Here is a 19,852-nt window from a genome sequence, read left to right as displayed (position 1 = left end):
AAAAAAATGAAAATTTGACTTGCCAAATCACAGTCAAAATAACCCTGTCAAATTTGTAGTCAACTGCAGTCAAATTCAACCCTAACTAGAAAGTCAAAGGTGGTCAACAAAATAAAAAATCTTATTTTTTTAAGGAGCTTGGTCATACCTAGTCATACTTGGCTTAATAAGGTGGTCAAAGTCAGGCCAAAATAGTCTTGAAAATTGTGGTCAAACTTGGTCAACTTTGCGGTCAGCACTGCGGTCAGAGTGCCCAAAAATTGTTGGTTCTTGTGCCAAATTGTACAACCTGCAAAAAATAATTTTTTCCCACAAAAATTGCAATCAAAGGATGAGTCAAGGTGCTCGGTCAACATTAGTCAAACTCTTGCAATAGTGCTGAAATTCGGCCCCACAATTTGCCCATAAAATTCGTCCTTCTGCCACATGTGAGAGAGAGAGAGAAGATCTACCCAATAGCTATACGAACAAATGAGAGAAGGAGAGAAGAAATGTGTGTGCTGATGATGCCAAATGAGGTGAGAGGGCACTTGTATTTATACAAGTCATTGAGGGTGAAGAGTCACGTCCATTAGGCTTCATGAGCCTACATGATGATGTGGCCGACCTGAACAATTTGCACATGTGTGGGCATAAATTCAAAAACACACTTCTGCTTGTCCAAATGGGATGATTTTTATATCGATTTTGGTCCTCTCGAAAAGTTGAATTTAATGCAATCATCATCTCCATCAAATGAGCTGTCCCAAGGTGGAATTTGGCTCTAGTTGCCAATTTTAACACTCCCTCTCAACTAGGGGGAATTCCACTTGCCAATCCATCCATCATCTTCGATCATCATGCCATCCTGTCATCATGTACCATCTCTATATCTCATCTCATCTCTGCTTTGTTGAACACTAATATGAATAATGTAGAAGAATCGATCAAGAGTGAGTCACAAGTCCTTACCACTCTCCACTGACAAAACCCAGTCTAGAGGTAGAACCTCAATCAGACTTGACCCCAAATCAAGTTGTTGAACACCATGCATCTTAGACATAGGGAGTTTGATAGTGCACGATGCATCCATTGGTAGTGCAATGGCCCTTATCTACTTTTCCCAACTCATTGGCCAAATGAGAGGTACTTCCCATGAGTCTCAGATTACATGGGTAGGATGTATTCTGGGGCATAAACAGGAGAAGGTGAACCACTCATCCTGCTCATATGCCAGAGGAGAAGGTGATCCACTCATCCTATGCATATGTCAATTGTAGGGGAAGGTGAACCACTCACCCTACACACGTGTCATCAATCATAGGGAAAGGTGAACCACTCACCCTACACACATGCCAACCATCATGGGGTATTAGAAGGGAAGGTGAAACGGTCACCTTGTACACGGTGGACCAATAAGGGAAGGTGAACCACTCACTCTATGGTTGCTCATAGCTCCAAGAAGTACCCCAAGCCCCTAGGAGTTCCGAGAGTGCAGTGTCCAACTTAAGTGGGACCCTCATGGGAGGGTCTTTCCACGACTCCAAGTCTCTCTTAGAAGGCTAAGAATTTGAACTTACCTAAGGGCTTCGCGAGGATGTTTGCAACTTGCACATCAGTCTTGATTTGTTGGAGCCTTATTGCTCCCCGTTGAACCATAACCTGCATGAAGTGTTACTTGATATCAATGTGCTCAGAGCGGTCGTGGAACACATGATTCTCTGAAAGGCGAATCCCACTCTGGTTGTCGCAGAAGATCATGGTGGTATCCAACACGTGCTGAAATAGCTCACTAAAGAGCTTCCTCAACGAAACAACCTCACAACAGGCCATACTAGCTGCAATGTATTCGGCCTCGATGGTGCTTAGAGCAACCAATTTCTGCTTGCTGTTCATCCAAGAAATTGAAGCAGACCCCAATGAGAGGCAACATACAGACGTGCTTTTACCATGCACCACACTGCAACCTAGTAAGCATCAATATATCCATGTAGCTTCAAATACCTAGCTGTGTATCTCAGTCCATAGTTGATTGTGCCAATAAGATATCTGAAGAGATTCTTAGCAGCAATCCAATGTATGTGATGAGGCTCGACCATAAATTGACTCAACGTATTCACAGCGAAGCATATGTTAGGACGAGAGTTTACGAAGAACATCAGGGTCGCCACAAGTTGTCTATATTCAAAAGGGTTTGCCAATCTAGGCCCAATAACACTTCCACGTAGTTTCTTGAAGTTGAGTTCCATCGGAGTAGACATAGACTTGCAATCAAACATCCCACATCTCTCGAGCAACTTCACAATGTATTTTCCTCGAGAAAGGAAAATCTCACCTGGATTTTTCCAGACCTCCAGGCCTAGGAAGTAATGCTTTAGACCTAGGTCCTTCATTTCGAATTCGGAAGCCAACTCCTATTGAGTTTTGGGTAGCATCAGATGTGCTCTAGCTACGAAATTTTGTGGAGGGGCTAGAACACATGAGATCTCCAAGACCCATAAATAGTTTGGAGAAATTCCACCCCCAGTGCCTGTTATTCAAATAATTAATTAGTTTTAGTGATGACTAAGTTAAAACTTATGAAATTAAAATAATTAAAGTGAATTAATGTAAATATGGGTGAAAAGCTTCTAGGTGACGAGGATCAACTCTAATTTAATCTTAGTTGTTGATCAGAGATTAGATCACCACTATTGATTTCTCAATAGGAAAAGTATAAAGGAAGGCTTGGGGTCAATTGGAGAAAACACACAGAGGGAGCAGCACTTGAGCTAGATCAAAATTTTGGGGCGTGGTTTGCTGAGAATTTCGGAGTAAGCTTCTAGTGCAGAGAGGGGCAGTTCGACAACTAGACTTTTGTCCAAGGCTGAAAATACATAGTAGTGAGGCATTGCAAAACCAGGGAGAGACAACACAACTCCAGGAAGGTGTGCAGAGGCTGGAGGGCTGTCACAGTCACATAGAGGCAGCGCTGGGGTTTCTGTGAGACAGATTGGGCATCAATTCAACAGATCGATTTCTGAGCTGGGAAGGCTCTCCGGGAGGGTGATGCAACTCCTAGAGGAGGTGACGCAGTGCCAATGCAGAGCTGGGGGCAGCCATTGCTGCACAACACTGGGGACAACGCAGTCACTTGGGGGGTTTGTTGATCCAGTTGTTGGATCCGCCAAAATATCTGTCTCCAGATAGAGGTACTTTTGTTGGGTTTATTCTTTGTTGGGTGAGCTGCATTTGGTGTGAAAATTTCTAAACTGAAATTCTATCACTACAGCGACTGATTTCTTTCACCTACTTATTACTCTCAATAAGTTATTTACGAAATTCCTTCTGCAAATATTAAAATAAATTCTACTGTCGTTATCACACAATTACCCAGAGAAAAATACATGCACAAAAATCAATCACATCGACACAATTATTTTTGGACAATTGTCCCCGGAAAAACACAATCCGCGAAAACTGGTGCAGCAGATGAGGGCTTTATTAATCTTTAGCACAAATTGCTTTTACAAGGAATGATTTTACAAAGAAACTGCAAGAAAACAGATGAGTTTCCCTCTGAGACAATCTGACACTTTTGGAGACCCTATTCCCACTTCTGCGTCACCCCTCCATCACTCTCATTGAACCAGCATGGCTCTGAGTGGCTTTGCGTCCCTCTACATCAGCCTACGTAGGCGTTGCGTCTCTCCTCTAGACGACATCTCTTTTTCTACTCTGTCTTCCTCGGACCCTGCGTCACCTCCTTCTCGATCACTGTTTGTTGCTGAAGCCCTCCTCTTCCTTCACCCTGCAACTCCCTCTAAAATCGATCTCGTCGTCCTTGAGAATTGAATTTCCTTGACATACTGAGTATTTGATGGTGTCTCTCCAAATGACCCTCAAGTCTTCTCTTATTCTTTTCCTGTTGATGAATCAACGACCGAGATTAAGTCCCTAATCAACGACTAAGATTAAAATAGACTTAATCCTTGTCTCTTAGAAGCTTCTCATCCTTATCTTTATTAGTACCCATTAATATTTTTATTTTCCTAAGTTTAGACTTAGGAACCCATTAAAAAATATTAATTATCTTAATAGCTCCTCATCCGGATGGAATTTCTCAAAACAAAAGTTGGGTCTTGGAGATCTCATGTGCCTTAGCCCCTCCAAATTTCAAGGCTAGAGCACATTCCGATGCTACTAAAAATCAACACTCCTTCTTAGCGAGGAATGTGCTCTAGCAATATTTCACTATAGAAACATCACACTGATCTTCCGCAACGGTACCTGTGTTGATGCTTTCCTTAAAGCCTCACTTCCCCTGCACTGCTGCTTTTTGTACTGCAACTCCCTCTCAACTTGCTGCATCATGTTGCCAATAGCACTGCCACTGCTAACTGCTGCACTGCAACTTCTGATACTTATCTGTTATCGAAATGGATTCTTTACCATCCCCATCTTCTCCCTGAAATGAAGAAACTTTGTTCTTCCTACAACCTTGGTGAGGATGTCTGCCACCTGGTCTCCTGTAGCAGTGTACCTCAACTATACTGCCCCTCGTTGGACACAGTCTCTAACAAATTGACAAATGATTCAATATGCTTCGACCTATCATGAAATACTGGATTCTTAGAGAGCTTGGTGAAACTCTGATTATTAGACATGATCTTAGTCGCTTCCATCCTTCTCCTGAATAGATTCACAAGAAATTTCCTAAGCCATATGGCTTCGCACGAAGTTGTGCTAGATGCCATATCTTCTGCTTCAGCTGAGCTCAGAGCCACAGATTTCTGTTTACTACTGCACCAGGAGGTCATTCATGATCCAATTTTGAGACAGTAAACAGTTGTACTTTTCCGATCTACTAAAATTCCAGCCCAATCTGCGTTAGTGAACCCACTCAGCTTGATGTCATTGCCTTTCGTGTACAATAGTCCATGCTCGACTGTTCCTTGTATATACCTGAGAACATGTTTGGCTGCTGCCCAATTCGCCCTCTTAAGTTCTATTATGCACTGACTGAGGGTGTTGACAGCATAACAAATGTCTGGCCTGGTATTGACCAGATACATCAGGGACCCTATGAGCTGCCTATACAAGGTGGGATCAACATCTTTATCTTCTGATGCGTCAATATTCGTCCGGTTGGTGATCATTGGGGTAGCCATAGGTCTACAGTCCTGCATCCTGAATCTCTTCAAGATTTTTGTAGCATACTCCCTTGTCCCGGAAGATGTCACCTTTCTGCTACCAAACTTCCAACCCCAGAAAATAATGCATCTGTCCCAAATCCTTCATGTCGAATTCTGTGGCTAGGTTTTTCTTGCAGTGTTTGATGAGCTTGGATGATCCTGTCAGGAAGAGATCATCCACATTTAACACTAGGATTAGAGGCTCATTCTCTACAACTAATATAGTAGAGATTAGGTTTTGCATCACTCTTGATGAACCCCATCTTCTGCAAGTAGCCATCAATTCAACCGTACCATGCCTTAGGTGCCTGTTTCAGCTCATACAAGGTTTTCTTTAATCTGCATACATGAGATTTCTTCTCGTGTGTCTCAAAACTTTTTGGTTGTTTGATGTATACTTCCTCTTCTATTACCCCGTTCAAGAATGTCGTCTTGACATCCATCTAATGAATCTCCCACCTCATCACAACACTTTTATCTTCTTTCCTATCAAATTCTCCACTGCTGGAATTTCTCAATACTTGCCTAGAGTGCACCCTCTTCATACATCATCCTGTTCAGTTCTTAGTTTTGGAACTCCTGATACTGTTTTCCTTAGAATTCTCAAAGCCCCACGGTGTAAGTGTCCCATCCTCCTGTGCCATAGCTCATTCAAGTCTTTGTCTCCATTACTGCTTATCAGTGCCATTGGTGATTCTAGATGTAACTTGTACAACTTGTTAGTTTTGATTCCAATCTGAACCTTCTTTTTCCAACTTGGGTGTTTGACATATACTTTCTCCTTAATGAAGAAAACGTCATAGCCCTTGTTTTGAAGTTGAGATATGGAAAGTAAGTTCATCCCCAATCCCGACACATGTAGCACATTGGTTGCCCAAAGTCGCTCTCCTGCGTCGGTTTGAAAAACTATGGTACCTCTTCCTACTGGAGTGCACTTTGCCTTATTCCCCATGGTGATCTGAAAATTCATTCTTTCTACCTGATAATCTGAAAAACATTTTCGGATTCCTATCATATGCTAGGAAGCTCCACTGTCTATATACCAAACTTTCCGAGGAGGTAGAGCTTGCAAGGCAAGCGACTTCGTCTTCCCATGTCGAAGCTAACATCTAATATTCGTCCCTTATGCATTCTTTTGGAAATCTGCCCGAGTCCCCTTGAGTGGATGCCTCTGCATCATGCTCTTGATCTGTAGTTGATTTTCCTTTCCTGTTGTCAGATCTCTGCTGTGATACCATGGAGAATTTCTAAACTAAAATTCTACCACTACAGTAACTGATTTATTTCACCTACTTATTATTCTCAATAAGTTATTTACGAAATTCCTTAAGCAAATATTAGTATAAAATCTACTGCAGTTATCACACAATTACCTAGAGAAAAATACATGCATAAGAATCAATCACATCGACACAGTTATTTTTGGACAATTGTCCCCGAAAAAACCCAATGCAGGAAAATAGTGCAACATATGAGGGCTTTATTAATCTTGAGCAACAACTACTTTTACAAGGAATGATTTTACAGAGAAATTGAAAGAAAACCCCCGAGTCTTTCCCTCTAAGACCATCTAACACTTTTGGTGACCTTGCTCCCACTTCTCCGTCACCCCCGCGTTACTCTGATTGACCCAACACTATGTTGCTAGGAAACGTGGGTTCGGGGACGGGGACGGGTATGTCATTTTTCGAAACAGGGTGCGTGGGTTTGTCGGGGGTATATATATATATTATAAATTATAATATATATGAATTTGTATATTTTTCAACTTTAAACAAGAAAACTAAAATATTTATGATTTAAACTTTAAATATTTAAACATGCACATCACTAAACATTCAACATTCACAATGAAATTTCAAAATTTCTAGTCTGATATTAAGTGCAAATTGGAGTTTACATATTAATAAGAATCATGATATGTGTCCATTGTCATACTACATTGAAAATTTGTCTTAAGGCATCTCCAAACAAGAACTGGGAAATTTTAAAATACTAAAATAAAAATATCTAATAGTGAACATTGGCTTCCTCAAGCCATGTCATCAACATCACTCAGATCTTCAGTTAACATGCTCTCTAGGTAGGGATCACTCTCATCTTGAGTCTCTTGCTCATCCATAATAGTTGGAGGTAGCTCAATAAGGCCATCTAGTTGTATCTCCTCGTCCACACACATAGCATCGTTTGTGTATTGGTCCCATCTCTTGAAAGGACCCTCCTTGTATCCAGGGTCTTTTCGAGATATGAGACGAAGTGTGCTATGAACATACACTAAGTTCTCTGCCTTCTTTGAGCCCAACATATTTCTCTTTACTAAATGGATAAAGGCATAGGTACTCCAATTCCTCTCGCAAGATGAAGAACTAACTACATAGAATATTAGGGGAAGCCCATTAAATTAATTAAAGATTAAAAAATAAAAAATAAAAACTAAAATGAACCCCAAAGAACCCGATTTTTGGGGTTTCAAGTACCATCACAAGGTTCTCCGTACCCATAAAGACAAAAGAACCCAATTTTTTTTAATGAAAAACCTGGTTCTTCATAGAAGAACCCGGTTCTTATGGGTTCTTCTCAGAAGCACCTGAACCCGAATTCGTACTTGGGGACGAGAACCGGGGACGGGTTCGAGAACCCCACCCCCGGGTTCGGGAACCCATGCAACATAGACCCAACGTGGCTCTGAGTGGCTCTGCATCAACCTGCTTAGGCCCTGTGTCCCTCCTCTGGACTACGTCTCTCTTTCTGCGTTGTCTTCCATTGAGCCTACGTCACCTCCTGCTCGATCACTACTTGCTGTTGAAGCCCTCCTCTTCCTTCACCCTTCAACTCCCCTCTGAAGTCGATCTCCTCTTCCTTGAGATACTGAGTATCTGCCGGTGTCTCTCATAATGACTCTCAAGTCTTCTCTTATACTTTTTCTGTTGATGAATCAACGACCGAGATTAAATCCCTAATCAATAACTAAGATTAAAAATGGCTTGATCCTTGTCTCTTAGAAGCTTCTCATCCTTACCTTTATTAATATCCATTAATATTTTTATTTTCCTAAGTTTAGACTTAGGAACCCATTAAAAATATTAATTATTTTAATAACTCCTCATTCGGATGGAATTTCTCAAACGATGTCTGGGCCTTGGAGATCTCATGTGCCTTAGCCTCTCCTCCAAATTTCAAGGCTAGAGCATATCCGATGCTACCAAAAATCAACATTTGGCACCCTAGTTGTATTCAGAAATCCACATAATAATAAAACCCTCATATTTGCTGCACCGGTTTTCCCAAATTGGGTTTTTTTGGGACGCTTAGTCCAAAAATAAGTGTGTCCTTTGTGTGGTTGTCTCATTTAATTTTCAGTACTTGATCTGTATATTGGTGTACGTTGCATTGTATTTGCATCAATATTTTCTGAATAATTCTGAAAATAACTTGTTAAAATGAAGAACACAAGTAGGTATTGCAAATTAGTTTATTGCAGTAGGATTTTTGATTTGTTAGATTCAGAAATTTTTACATGGTATCAATGCAAGTGCAGATCAAGGATGACTGAAGCCATGAACGAAAGGACAAAGGGAAATTTTGTGCGTGAAGACAATAGTCCCGAGAGACAACACAGTTTCAGGCAAAGAGAGCATAGGAGAGGTGACATAGTCACCAAGGAAGGCTCACGCAGAACCTGTGTCAGCCTGATTGGGTGACGCTGTTGCTCCAGAGGGTGGCACAGGGACTGTTGAGTCTCGGTTTTCTAGTTGTTGTGGCTAGTGGTGCAGTGAAAATTTTATCTAGAGTTGTTGGTGGGGTGCTAATTATGTTGGTGCAAAATGGTACGTAGTGGAGCAGTAGCAAAGTAGAGGAAATCAGTTTCTGAGAATATTTCTTGCCAATAATCTAGATCCAGTGCTGAGCAGCAGCAAAGAGAGATTAGAGGGGTGGTTTGACAGTGGTTGGTAGAAGGGTTTCCGTGAAGGAAATTGAAATTTAGAGGGAGCTTCTTCCTTAGAGGATTTCTAATGCCAAAGAAATCCAGATCCGAGTTTTGTTGGGGTAGTAGCGAAAAAGGGAGAAGAGAACCCGTTCGACATTCATTTGAGCAGAGATGGCCTTTAACGGACTGAGGGATCAGGACAGGTTGGATGGAGCATCCAACTTCGTCATTTGGAAGGCCAGGATCCTAGCAGTTTTGGATAAACTTCGCATCAAGGATTATGCCTTGAAGACGGTTGTTGTTCCGATTGATGCTGATCCTCTCAAAAAGTATGAGGAGGCTTAGGCAAAAGAAAAGTGCATGATCTTGGACGGGGTCAAGGATCATGTGATCCCACATATTGCTGAGAAGGACACAACAAGGGAAATGTGGGATCACATGATCCTTGACCCCGTAGGGGCTACACCAGACGTTGAATTTATGGTCAGGACTGCACTGAATGTAGTCACTGAAGACTGGGAAACCTTTGTCCAAAGTATCTTGGGCAGCAGTGGCAGTGGCAGTGTCATTGGAAGCAATAGAGATTGCAGCAGCGCAGTGGATGAAGGGTAGCAAGCCGAGCATCAACCACGCAGAGGACTGATGTCGTGGATTAGTGTGATACTTCTACTGGGAAGTATTGCTAGAGCACATTCCTCGCTAAGAGGGAGTGTTGATTTTTGGGTAGCATCGGATGTGCTCTAGCTTCGAAATTTTGTGGTGGGGCTAGAACACATGAGATCTCCAAGACCCAAAAATCATTTGGAGAAATTCCACCCGGAGTGCATGTTATTCAAATAATTAATTGTTTTTAATGATGCCTAAGTTAAAACTTAGGAAATTAAAATAATTAAAGCGAATTAATGTAAATATGGGTGAGAAGCTTCTAAGTGACAGGGATGAAGTCTAATTTAATCTTAGCCATTGATTAGAGATTACGACTATTGATTTCTCAGTAGGAAAAGTATAAAGGAAGGCTTGGGGTCAGAAAACACAAAGAGAGAGCAACACTTGAGCTAGATCGAAATTTAGGGGGCGTGGTTTTCTGGGAATTTCGAAGTAAGCTTCTAGTGCAGCGAGGGGTAGTTCGGCAACATGATTTTTGTCCAAGGCTGATAATACATAGCAGAGAGGTAGTGTAGCACCAGGGAGAGACAACACAACTCTAGGAGGGTGACGCAGTCACATAGAGGCAGTGCTGGGGTTTCTGTGAGGTAGATTGGACATTAATTCAGAAGATCGATTTCTGAGCTGGGAAGGCTCACTGGGAGGGTGACGTAGCTCCTAGAGGAGGTGACGTAGTCCTAGGTCAGAGCTGGGAGCAACCATCGCTGCACAGCACTGGGGACAACATAGTCACTTGGGGGGTTTGTTCATCCAGTTGCTGGATCCGCCAAAATATCTATCTCCGGATAGAGGTACTTCTGCTGGGTTTATTCTTTGTTGGGGGAGTCGGATTAGGCACCCTAGTTGTATTCAAAAATTTACATAATAATAAAACTGTCATATCTGCTGCACTAGTTTTCCCACATTGGGTTTTTCCAGGGACGTTTAGTCCAAAAATAAGTGTGTCCTTTGTGTGGTTGTCTCATTCATTTTTCAGTACTTGATCTGTATATTGGTGTAGGCTGCAGTGTATTTGCATTAATATTTTTTGAATAATTTTGAAAATAACTTGTTAAAATGAAAAACACAAGTAGGTAATGCAAGTCGATTTACTTCAGTAGGATTTTGATTTGTTAGATTCAGAAATTCTCACGAATCCCTCTTGCATTGATAAATGAGAGGGTCTACACCTGTTAGAAGTAGATAATCTACATAAAGGACCAAAATGAGAGGCATGTCCTTTTCAACCTTGAAGTATAGGTTAGGATCAACATTGTTCCTTGTAAATCCCAGTTTCATAAGATAGCTACCAATCCTCTCATACCAAGCCCTAGGGGCTTGCTTGAACCCACAGAGGGCTTTCTTCAACCTGCATACGTATGCCCTTCGATCTTGTACTTCGAAAACTTGAGGTTGTTCCAAGTAGACTTCCTCCTTAAGCGAGCCATGCAAGAAAGCAGTCTTAACATCCATTTGATTTAGGCTCCATCCTTGAGAGGCAGCGAGAGCAATAATTGGTCAGATAGTGGTATATTGGGAAACTAGTGCAAAGATCTCATCATTATCCACTCCTTCCTTTTGAGAGAAGCCTCGAGCAATGAACTTGGCCTTATATTTTTAGTGCTCCCATTAGCTCCATGTTTAATTTTGTATAGCCATTTTGAGGTGACTATCCTTTGGTCTAGGCACAACATCCCAGACATCATTTTTCGTGATAGATTCATATTTCTCATTCATTCCATCTTTCTAGAGTTGTGGCTTGACAGCTTCTCCGAATGCATATGGCTTAGTTTGAACAATAGTACTCATAGCAGCTGAGTACCTTTGATACCTGTTTGGCTTCTTACTTTAGCGAAATGTCCCTCTCGGAGCAATATGTCTTTTAGGATCTTCGAGAATATCTTTGAGCCACAAAGGTCTTTTCCTTGAGGTAGAGGGATCACCAGGAGGTGGATCAACGGGATCCATCAGGTTGTCAATATCAGACATAGGCTCATATGTCGGAGGTTTATCTTGCTTTTTTGCGGCATCATTATTATCCTTCCTTGGAATGGGGAGATCTCTAGCTTTCCCAAGGGCAGTATGTTCATCAAAGGTGACATCATGGCTTACTTCCACATCTCTATATGCCTTTGAATTTTCATTGTAGCCCACAAATATACCTTTCTTTCCAGATGCTTCCAAATTGTTTCTTTCCTCTCTAGGCATGTGAAAATACACGGGATGACCAAATATTATAAAATGAGAAACATCAGGTTTCTTACCAGTGAAAAATTCTTCAAGTATCTGAAATCTAGTGCTTGATGCAGGCTCCTATTTTGAACATACACGTTAGTGTTTGCAGTTTCTCCGCATAAGAACTTCAGTAAGCCTTGATCATGGAGCATGGCACGAGTGGCTTCCATGATTGTTCGATTCTTTCTATGAGCATTTCCATTTTGCTCGGGAGTGTATGGAACGATTGTCTCCCTCTTAATGCCGACTTCTTTGCAAAATGTTAATTTTTGTAGCATTAGATGTGTTTTAGTGACAAAACTTTGTAGAGAGGCTAGAATGAATGAGTTCTCCAAAACCCAAAAATCGTTTCTGGAAATTCCACCAAGAAGTGTCTTAATTAGTTTATTAACTGATTTTTTAATTATTTCCTAAGTCTAAATCAAGGAATATGGTTTATTAATCAATATTAATTGAAATGTGGCGAGAATCGTTTAGAAACTCACACGGATCGAGAGGGAATTAATCTGGGCCACCGATTATGTTTTAATCTTGGCCATTGGTGCTCCAACAGAAGATTATAAGAAGAAGTTGATAGGTAGATGGAGGACGCACCAGTGCAGATACTCAGTTTCCCAGGGAGATTGATTTTTTCAGTGGCTGAAGTTCACCAAGAGAAGATAGAGCTAGAGGGTGAGTTGCAGGGCAGAGAGAGCATCAACAGTAGTCTAAGAGTGCAGGATAAATTCTGGAAGGGTTAGCACGAGAGAGTACGCAGTTCATCAGGGCATTGTGCAGGGGATGACGTAGTGAGACCAACATGAGGGCAAAGGGTCCATTTCGGGGTCAGAAAATCGTTGTGGAGAGTGAGAAATTTAGTGCTAAATTTCTCTTAGTGTTTCTTTCTCTATTTTTGTTATCTGATATCTTGTACATGAATGACTACTGAAGAATAATAAAGAAACCCTCATCTGTTGCACTGGTTTTCCCAAGTTGGGTTTTTCTGGGAACGATTGTCCAAAAATAATTGTGTTAGTGTGCTTATATGTGTGTGAGCATTTCTCTAAATTTCCTTGCATTTTTTTTTCAACAATATTCAATTTGTGAAGGCTACAATGTACTTATTTCGATATTTGCCATAAGAAACTACAAATAATTTGTTTAATTTATCTAACAAATAGCAGAGATAATATCAGTTACTGCAGTAGGATTCCAAACTTAGGAATTTTCACACAAAATTCATTGAATTCATTTGATTCATATTCAGTTCCGTTGTCGGTTTTCAATATTTTGATCTTCTTCCTTGTTTGATTTTCCACCAAGGCTTTGAAAAAATGGAATCATTTGAACACTTCAACCTTCTTCTTCAAGAAATATATCCATGTTTTGCGAGAGAAGTCATCCACAAAAATTGCTGAGTATAAGTATCCTCCCAATGATGTTATGGGCAACATTCCAGATAGGTCAGAATAGACCAATTGAAGAATATCAGTAGTTTGGCTTTCACTTGAAGCGAATGGTCCCCTTGTAAGTTTCCCAAATGCACAACCCTGACAAACTCCTTCATGATTCATATTGAACAAGGACATACCTGTGACCATCTTCCTTACCCCAAGTAAGGCTTTGCCATGAAGGTGGGCAAATCTTCGGTGCCATAATTCAGATTGAAGAGAAGTATCCCAAGTCAAGGCTCCCAAATGACTTCCTCCAACTTGATAGAGACCATCAACCCTAAGTCTAAGTGTAAATGCATCTTTAGGGTTTCTTTTCCAAATAGGTACCTTTCCATCAGTGAACGATACTTTGAAGCCTTTATCTTCCATAGCAGAAATGGACAGCAGGTTCTTCTTCAAATCGGGCACATACAATACTTCTTGTAGACGAATGGTTTGACCTTGATTCAAGTGAAGAGCGAAAATGCCTATCCCTTTCATGAGGTAGGTGGCATTATCTCCAAATATGATCTCCAAATTAGTCTTCTTTTCAATCAAATTTGAGAGGGCCTCTTTGTACCTAGTGAAGTGCCTTGAGGCTCCACTATTAATCAACCAATGATCCAAAGTATTTGGAGGAGAGGGCAGTAGATAGAGCAGAAATAAGATAAAATTCATTTTGTTTTTCTACTACATTACTTTCCTCATACCTGGAATTTCTCGTCCTTTTGGGAGGTCGTCCATTTCCATATCGAGTAGCGGGAGCATTCCTCTTTACTTTGTTGTTCCTTTGATTTCTATTCCCTTTGAAATTGTTGTTGTTGTTGTCGTCATCCCTTGGAGAATTCTTCTTGTGACGACAATCTCTAGCATAGTGGCTGAACCTATTACAATTGTAGCACCTTCCTTTTCTTCCTTCTTTGAATCCTTGATTTAATCCTTGACCTTGTCTCCTTGGACCAACTTTATTTTTCCTCTTCGCATGAGGGGAGAAAGCAATAGGTTCATTTCCATTTGAAGGCTTGTCTCTCTCCATCATCATCGTCTCCTCTTGAGTGCATCTAGCCAATATTTCATCGAAACTAGGAATCTTGTCATTGTTGAGAATGGTTGTGTTAAACACATCTCGTGCTCTTGAAAGACCTCCAAGTGAAATGAGAGTGAGCTCCCTGTCAGCAATAACTTCTCGAATGGATAGAAGGCCATTCTTGATTTGTGTGATCCTCATAAAGTAGGATTGGATAGACTCCCCTTTATCCATCTTGATGTCCTTCAACTTGTTCTTGAGAAAGAGGATTTGATTTTCATTGTTTACCTTGAACATCCCAATCAGCTTATCATACATCTCCTTAGATGTTCCCAAATCAGAAATATTGGCAACCAAATGCTTTTGAATGGAGTCTATGATAATTCTTTTAGCTTTGACCTCAATTTTCTTGTATGTCGTCTTTGTAGCAGCAGGTGGATTTGAAGGAGGCTCTACCACTCTTCCCTACACATGGTCCATGGCATCATGCTCTTCTAAAGTCAAATCCAAAGTCATTTTCCATGCATGATAGTCAGATTTATCCTTGAGCTTATCCTCATATTTGAAGTAAGAGGTAGTAGCCATTGACAAATCTCCCTTACTGATTACTTTTCTCTCTCTTTCTTGGGCTTTGTCTTCGCCTGTGCTCTGATACCAATGTTACTTTTAGTTATATCAATGGTATGTTCTATGCTTCGCATAATTACTTCAATGTTGCTTTAGCAGCCGAATGGCAAATTCCAATTTTAGTTTTCAATTGGAAACTCATTAATCACATTGACTGTAAAAGTAGATAGAACATGAAACAAAATGCAAAAGACAAGCCAAGACAAGAGGACACTAGATTTGGCGAATGACAGGGAAAAACCCCAATGTGGGAAAAAACTCCAATGTGGTGAAAAACCTTTGATCAATTCTTCTTATTATTATATAAAATGTTTAGTAGAGAGGGAGAGTACAAAAGTGAAAATTTGACTTGCCATATCATAGTGAAAACATCCCTATCAAATCTGCAACCAACTGCAGTCAAATTCATTCCTAACCAAAAAGTCAAAGATGGTCAATGCAACAACAAATCTTCCTTTTTTGGGGAGCTTGGTCATACTCAGTCAAACTCCGCTTGATAAGGTGGTCAAAGTCAGCCCAAAACAATCTTGAAAACTGTGGTCAAACTTGGTCAACTCTGCGATTAAATCTATGGGAAACCCTGTAGTTAGCCCTACGGTCAAAGTGCCCAAAAATTCTCGGTTCCTATACGACCTACCAAAAACGAAAATTTCCCACAAAAATTGCAATCAAAGGATGAGTCAAATTGCTCGGTCAACAACAGTGCTGAAATTCACCCCTACAATTTGCCCAAAAAATTCATTCTTCTGCCACATGTGAGAGAGAGAGAAGATTTGTGCAATCGCTGTACGAACCAACGAGAGAAGGAGAGAGAAGAAATGTGTGTGATGATGATGCGAAATGAGGTGAGAGGGCACTTGTATTTATACAAGTCGTTGAGGGTGAAGAGTCACGTCAATTGGGCTTCATGAGCCTACATGATGATGTGGCCGACCCAAACAATTTGCGCATGTGTGGGCATAAATTCAAAAACACACTAAAGCTTGTCCAAATGGGATGATTTTTATATCAATTTTGGTCCTCTCGAAAAGAGGAATTTAATCCAATCATCATCTCCATCAAATGAGTTGTCCCAAGGTGGAATTTGGCCGTAGTTGCCAATTTTAACATAATTATAATCCTTGATTACAAGTTGGATCGGTCACAAGCTAATAAAAAAGGGAGATATATCAATGATTTAATATGAAATTATATCTCAATTAACCCACATGTGTGAGTTAGACTTCCAAAACGATTATGCCATCCCTCAAAGGGTGTGTCTCTCCATGAAAGGTGCAATAAATGGGTCCAGTGGGTGCCACTCACTAGAAAATTCACATATTCTCATTAAATGGATGCCTAACCATCAAGCAAGGCATTCAAGCCCAACATCGTGTATAAGGGCACCCACATCATTTTCTAGAGCATCACATAGAGGACATCATCATGCTAACATATGACATCATCATGGTAGACAATGTATAATCTGCTACAAAGGGGTCCCATGTCATCATCATCAACAATCATCCTCAAGAGTAATTTAATATCCATCAAGCAAGTGCAGTCGTAGCCTAGGGGCTTCCTACCATCTCAAGGGTACATCTGCTTTTTAGGTAACATCCTATCTTTGATATACAACATCTAAGGTTGTGGAGGTGGGAGAGAGTCTCATCAGCGGTGTGAAGTAATCCCAAGTTCAATGCTCCCAAATAAGTTCTCAACATGCTTTGTCAGAGTGTCTCGTGTCATCATCATAATCATTGAATGTCCTCTCTAAAGTCCTAGATAAGCATCATACAATCCCTCAAAGGATGTTGTACCTAGGAGCAATATCTAGCACACATACTCAAAGAATCAAATGAGATCAGCATCATGGGTGCAAGGACCATAAGAGTATTAAAGTGGGCCATATTCATTGTTCAAGTCATTGAAGTGCTTCACACAAACATCATCTTCAAATGTCTCACTAGCTTATGATGCATACAAGTTACTATGATTAAGTATGGGAGGGTTATCACATGGCCTTTTGGGTGCTTTGAACCTTAAGGGAAGGAGCAATTCCTAAGCAATCCTTCCATATGATAGGTGTTCATGATAGATGTTATGGATGGGGGTTTGTTTCGTTAATGGTGTCATAGTATTTTGTAGGTTATATCAAGCCATTGTCCATGACTGCCTTTGTAGGGGGAGTGCTTCTGTTGCTTGAATTACCTTTCTCACCTTTGTTTTTCCAAGATCCTCATATTTTCCCTTTTCTTTTCTTCGCATAGCTTGTTTAAAAAGCTTCATTGGTTATCATGTAATAATGAGATAACCCGTTTTAGTTATGAGAAGATTATTGCTTTATAAAGGCAGGGATGTTCATGGAGATGTCCTTTTACTTTGATAGGCATGATATGCATGGATACTCTCAGGGTCAAGTGGATGTATAAAAGGGGGTAGAGCTCAATCCATAACATGGCTTTTTCTTTCTTTGACCCTTGCCATTCTTTTGCGTTTTGATATTTGGCTCACGCTCTTTCTTTTCTTACAATGACATCAACCTTGGGTATATACAACCCCTTCTTCTCATAGGATAAGGTCAACTGTGAACTGGCATAAGTAACTAACAAAACTAATCAAAATATGGGACAGCAAAGCTGGGGAATGATGACAAATATTATGGATAACATGGAATGCTAGCATCATCAAAGCCTCCTATTTGTGCCCCTCCCAGATAGTGAAAGAAAGGCCCTATGGAAGGGCATGCTGGACATGAGGCAAGTGATAACCACCAAGGTGAAACAAGGGAACTTGTATACAGCCAATAACGGTCTATCATCCAGCTCAACCTATGATCGATATTAGAATTCCTTTGATCATTAAATGAAAGGATTGAATACAAAAATGTTTAATGTACCTCACAATATATGATCCACCTTTTTCGAATGAGCAACCTAGATGAATGAATGCACTACCTGGGGAGTGGATGAGAGGTATCTGAGGCTCGGTATCTGTGGATCATGTTAGGGCTGATGGCTTAACAAACTGCATAAGAGGAGAAAATTTTCTCCTAGGGTTCCCCATACATGGGGTGGGGGGAGTGGAGAGGGGAGGTGGTAACAGGACCCACAAAGAATGCTCTAGAAATCTCAAAAAATGGATTTGAATTTTGAACTAAGGAAAATCAAACTTCTCAGAAAGGCTTGAAAGTTGATATGCCATACTAGGTCCCCCAAAATATAACTATCCTGCTAAAAATAGACCAAAAGTTACATGTGCTCAAAATTGGCTGAAATTTCAACCATAAGCATTTGTCTATATTGCGTTCCCAAAAGTGTCAGGATCCTGCCATTCCAACTAAATTTATAAAAATTCTGTTATAAATATTTTTTTTTTCTCAAAGTAGAAATATCCCTGATTTCCCTCAAATTTGATTCTCTTGCATATCTCCATAAAGGGTAGCCAAAAATATGATTACATACGGAAAATATGACTTTCAAGAAATGGACTGTTTTCAAGAATGTGAATTTGGAATTCAAGTTGCTGAAATGACACTACTCTGACAACACCCTTTGAGAGTCTTCAACTTCCTGTTATATATGCTGCATTGAATTTGCAAGTATGGGGCACCTGTTGCCACTCAAAAGCTGTCCAACTGTGAACCCCTGAACAATAGCAAGATGTGATCATGTGCCAATTCAACCCTTGAGCAATAACAGCTTGTGACCATGTGCCAAATCTGAATAGCACCCATGAAGCAGACGATGCCAAATAATTGACTGACCGACCAGTCCATCCCATAATGTACCTGTGAACCATCTCTGATAAGTGCCCCAAATAGATTTTGAGGAAATACCTTGTGAGTGAGAATAGGATGCTAGTGAAATAGTTTCTTATTTGTTCCCATTTTTGAGTCATTTCAAGCTGGGAAACTCCTTTGAATTAAATGTTTGACAACCTCATTTGCTTCAATCTAAGATTCTAAAGCCCTACATGTCCTTCTGATGATGGGGCAGAATGAAATGCCAGGCAACACACAAGAAAGTGGAATTCCTCTTTATGTGACAACTGATTGCTGAATTGTCCGAATTGTGCTTACTATCCCTTTTATTAGGTGGCTTTTAACTCCGTATATATAGAGAATATATAAATATATATTCTCTATGTAACCAAGCACCCCACCCTCCATGTGAAGGTTAAAATATTCTTCACGGCTCTAGGCCGTTCAACAAGTCTCAAAGCCATTACAACAGTATACCCAATATGAGCTCAGAATGTCACTTGCGGGAATTGAACCTGAGTGAGGAGGATAACAATCATTCCTCCTTACCATCCGAGGTAAACCAAATGGACACACACATATATATATATATATACACACACACACACACACAAACAACTGATATTTCTTTGTGTTGATCATCTTGATATATGGATTTTGATTAGTGGATCCTCATACAGAGGAAAGACCCATAATGAAAATTTATGGTCAGTCTGTTATAAATCTCTCTATATGGTATTATTTCTGCACTGCTCTTTTTGGATTGTTTGCTATGTTGTTATAGTTGCATAGTTTGAAAATATGACCACCTCAGCTTTGAATGTCTCATGTATTTCATGTCACATCGATGTTTTGTTACTTTGATCTCCTATTTGCTTATTTCAAAATGGTCCATAAGTACGCTAGTATTTCTCTCTGCAGATTGTGGTTCCAAGTCCAGATGTTCGTGGTAGACAGGAAATTTTAGAGCTTTATTTGCAAAATAAGCCTCTGGCTGAAGATGTGAATGTGAAAGCCCTTGCTCGTGGTACACCTGGTTTCAATGGTGCAGGTATGTTTGGTTTTCTATAATTTAGTTTAGTC

The 19,852-nt window shown here is 40.4% G+C and overlaps 1 protein-coding gene across 1 annotated transcript in view; it reads left to right on the top strand.

Annotated features, from left to right (window-relative positions):
* FTSH11 (FTSH protease 11) overlaps positions 1-19,852 on the top strand; it is a 310,557-nt gene that overhangs the window by 249,378 nt on the left and 41,327 nt on the right. Inside the window, exon 10 of the mRNA XM_089436336.1 lies at positions 19,691-19,820. Within this exon, the coding sequence (XP_089292462.1) occupies positions 19,691-19,820 (130 nt within the window). The remainder of the gene's footprint in view (positions 1-19,690; positions 19,821-19,852) is intronic.

Source organism: Pinus tabuliformis, chromosome 5_2, assembly GCF_031772625.1.
Source record: "Pinus tabuliformis cultivar Carrire ecotype Pingquan chromosome 5_2, CPIR1, whole genome shotgun sequence".
NCBI classification, from domain to species: Eukaryota; Viridiplantae; Streptophyta; class Pinopsida; order Pinales; family Pinaceae; genus Pinus; species Pinus tabuliformis.
Note: the sequence above shows the minus strand (reverse complement) of the source record. Positions and strands in the feature narration are given on the sequence as shown.